The sequence below is a fragment of the Tursiops truncatus genome, chromosome 5 (assembly GCF_011762595.2).
Source record: "Tursiops truncatus isolate mTurTru1 chromosome 5, mTurTru1.mat.Y, whole genome shotgun sequence".
Classification (NCBI taxonomy): domain Eukaryota; kingdom Metazoa; phylum Chordata; class Mammalia; order Artiodactyla; family Delphinidae; genus Tursiops; species Tursiops truncatus.
Window position 1 is genome coordinate 73,382,778 of NC_047038.1, and position 2,929 is coordinate 73,385,706.

General features: G+C 55.4%; 1 protein-coding gene across 1 annotated transcript; it reads left to right on the forward strand.

Annotated features, from left to right (window-relative positions):
• The first annotated feature begins 283 nt into the window (after positions 1-283).
• GSX2 (GS homeobox 2) lies at positions 284-2,338 on the forward strand. The gene is made up of 2 exons (XM_019928036.3): positions 284-857; positions 1,552-2,338. Exons 1-2 carry the CDS (start codon positions 284-286, stop codon positions 1,890-1,892), a joined length of 915 nt encoding a protein of 304 aa, XP_019783595.2. The 3' UTR covers positions 1,893-2,338.
• The last annotated feature ends 591 nt before the right edge of the window (positions 2,339-2,929 follow it).

Here is a 2,929-nt window from a genome sequence, read left to right on the forward strand (position 1 = left end):
CCCGAGGGTGGGGAGCTGCTGAGGAGCCTGAGCCAAGCGGTACTCCGCAGCATCACGTGTCGGGGTGGGGGCTATAAAATCCCGGAGCCTGGGCGTCGGGCGGGGGACGTGAGGACCAGCCCTCTCCAGGGACCCCTTTGTTCGCAGCCCAGACGCCGACACCTCCGCGTCCCCAAGGGCTTGACCGCCTGCGTTCGCGCCGCGCCCGGGGCAGAGCTCAGGACAGGAGAGGGGAGGGGGCGCCACGGCCGGCCGGGCCCTCCAGCCACCCACCCCTCGCGACATGTCGCGCTCCTTCTATGTCGACTCGCTCATCATCAAGGACTCCTCACGGCCCGCGCCCTCGCTTCCTGAGCCGCACCCCGGGCCAGATTTCTTCATCCCGCTGGGCATGCCATCCCCGTTGGTGATGTCCGTGTCCGGGACGGGCTGCCCGTCCCGCAAGAGCGGTGCGTTCTGCGTTTGCCCGCTCTGCGTCACTTCGCACCTGCACTCCCCTCGGGGGCCCGCGAGCTCCAACTGCGGGAGCGCAGGGACCGGGAGTGCCGGGGCCGGGGGTGGCGGGGCGGCGGCAGCCGCCGGGGCGTTGCCCCTGCTCAAGAGTCAGTTCTCTTCGGGTCCTGGGGACGCACAATTTTGCCCGCGTGTGAGCCACGCGCACCATCACCACCACCCTCCGCAGCACCACCATCACCACCACCAGCCCCAGCAGCCCGGCGCTGCAGCGGCGGCGGCTGCGGCGGCTGCGGCGGCGGCGGCCGCGGCGGCCTTGGGGCACCCGCAGCACCACGCACCTGTCTGCACCGCCACCACCTACAACGTGGCGGACCCGCGGAGATTCCACTGCCTCACCATGGGTAGGGCCGGGTTTCTGGGCACCTGCGCGCTGTGCCTTGCCGGCTCCCGGGAGCAAACTTTCCGCCTTCAGTGGATGAAGTGGGAGCCTGGGGGCGGGATAGGGAGGGAGGAGGGGCTTTTAGTATAACTGTGGAGTCGTCCCCAGAAGTTCCACGAAGGTGGGAGTTAGCCTTCTCAGCCTCTCCAAGCAGCCTGGTGAGCTTCACTCCCGGTATCTGGTGCCCGAGTCTTGCATAACATCGGGGCCTTTAGGACTTCGAACTTGAGGGCTGAGAAATCGGAGGTTAACTGACTGAGGTCCGGGGTGGGTGTATTTGTATTTAAGTGTGGCATTCCGGCGTCGAGGCTGGCTGGGTTTCGTTGCTTTGGGCTAAGCCTGCCTGCCTTTCCGCTAGGCTTGAAGGGAGACGACCGGACAATGCAACCCCTCCCCCGCCCCCCACTTTAATCCTCTGACTTTACGTCCCGAACATCAAAGGCCTTCACTTGCTTTGGGCGTCCCTGTCCTTCCCGGTTAAGTAACGATGTGTCTTGAAATGAGAAAGAGTGAGAGATGGATACAGGTATTTAGTTGAGCTTCACGGGTGCGTCCCTGCGAGGCATCCTTTCCAAGGGATGGCACGTGGGGTGGGAGCGCCTCCCCACACCCACCCCCGAGAATTACCTCTCTGCCCTCTCTTGGCCCGTCTGCAGGGGGTTCGGAGGCCAGCCAGGTACCCAATGGCAAGAGGATGAGGACGGCGTTCACTAGCACGCAGCTCCTGGAGCTGGAGCGGGAATTCTCTTCCAATATGTACTTGTCTCGACTCCGGAGGATCGAGATCGCCACGTACCTGAACCTGTCAGAGAAGCAGGTGAAAATCTGGTTTCAGAACCGCAGGGTGAAGCATAAGAAGGAAGGGAAGGGCACACAGAGGAACAGCCACACGGGCTGTAAGTGCGTCGGCAACCAGGCGCACTACGCGCGCTCAGAGGATGAGGACTCCTTGTCGCCGGTCTCGGCCAACGATGACAAGGAGATTTCCCCATTATGAGGGAGGGCTGCCCCACCTCTCCCTACACGCTCCCGTAATCCCCCCCCCACACACACACACACAACGCGACGCGGCAGGCACCCAGGGGCCAAAATCCTTGGCCTTTCGGTTGTTCTGCCTGGAGAAGGTGGAGACAGGTATTCCCGGGGGCTTACATGACGGGCCTGTCACTTCCGTCTCCTACTTGATCTATTTGTTTGGGACTCCACTCGCAGTTATAGATCATTTTTTTAAAATGTAAATAATCTAGATTCAACTAAGTCTCGTCGTATAACAAAGAAAAAAGGGTTGGTTTAAGTTTAAAACTGTATGTGGGTTTTTGAAAGCGCATGTCATTTCCCTTTCCCTGTCTTTCAGAACCTGATAAGAACACGGGGTTTCTTGATTCTTTTTGTTTTGTTTTGTTTTTAATGAAAGTATTGAATTGCAAATAACTTAGAAAATTAAACCCTGTAGGTCTTGCTTTCTGAAAATTTGCCTGGGGAGAGTTTAAAATCCAAGTCACTGGAAGTCTCCTTGTGAATAGTTTTATATAAAATTTATATTTATATTTATTTAAATAAATGAAACAAAATCAAGGTTTTAAATTTGTGATGTTTGCTTTCTCCATCTTCCCCCGTCTTTCTCTCCCCCTTATGGACAGGGAATAAAAGTGTCTGAGAATTTAGAGCAAAGTAATGACTATAACTTGGTAATGTGGGTCTCTTGGTTGAGGGAGTTTGTGGCTCTATAGGATTTCTGTGTCACTGAAACTTCTGCCAAGAAGACACCTTCCATCATGATGCTGCCTACCAGGTAGTACTCCCCATTCTTAAAATAGCTCAATTCCTCACAATTGACAGGATACATCACTCCATTTAGAGTGACACTGACAATTAATGACAGGCAAACCTTTAAATTTATTTAGCAGGAGAGGGTGAAAATCCCTTACCTAGTATTTATTTTCTGTATCAGTCCCTCCTCCCTTTCTTTCCTTCTTCATCTCTCTCAGTACTAAAACCTGAATTATGTAAAGGAATCTGAATAGCAGGAATTGT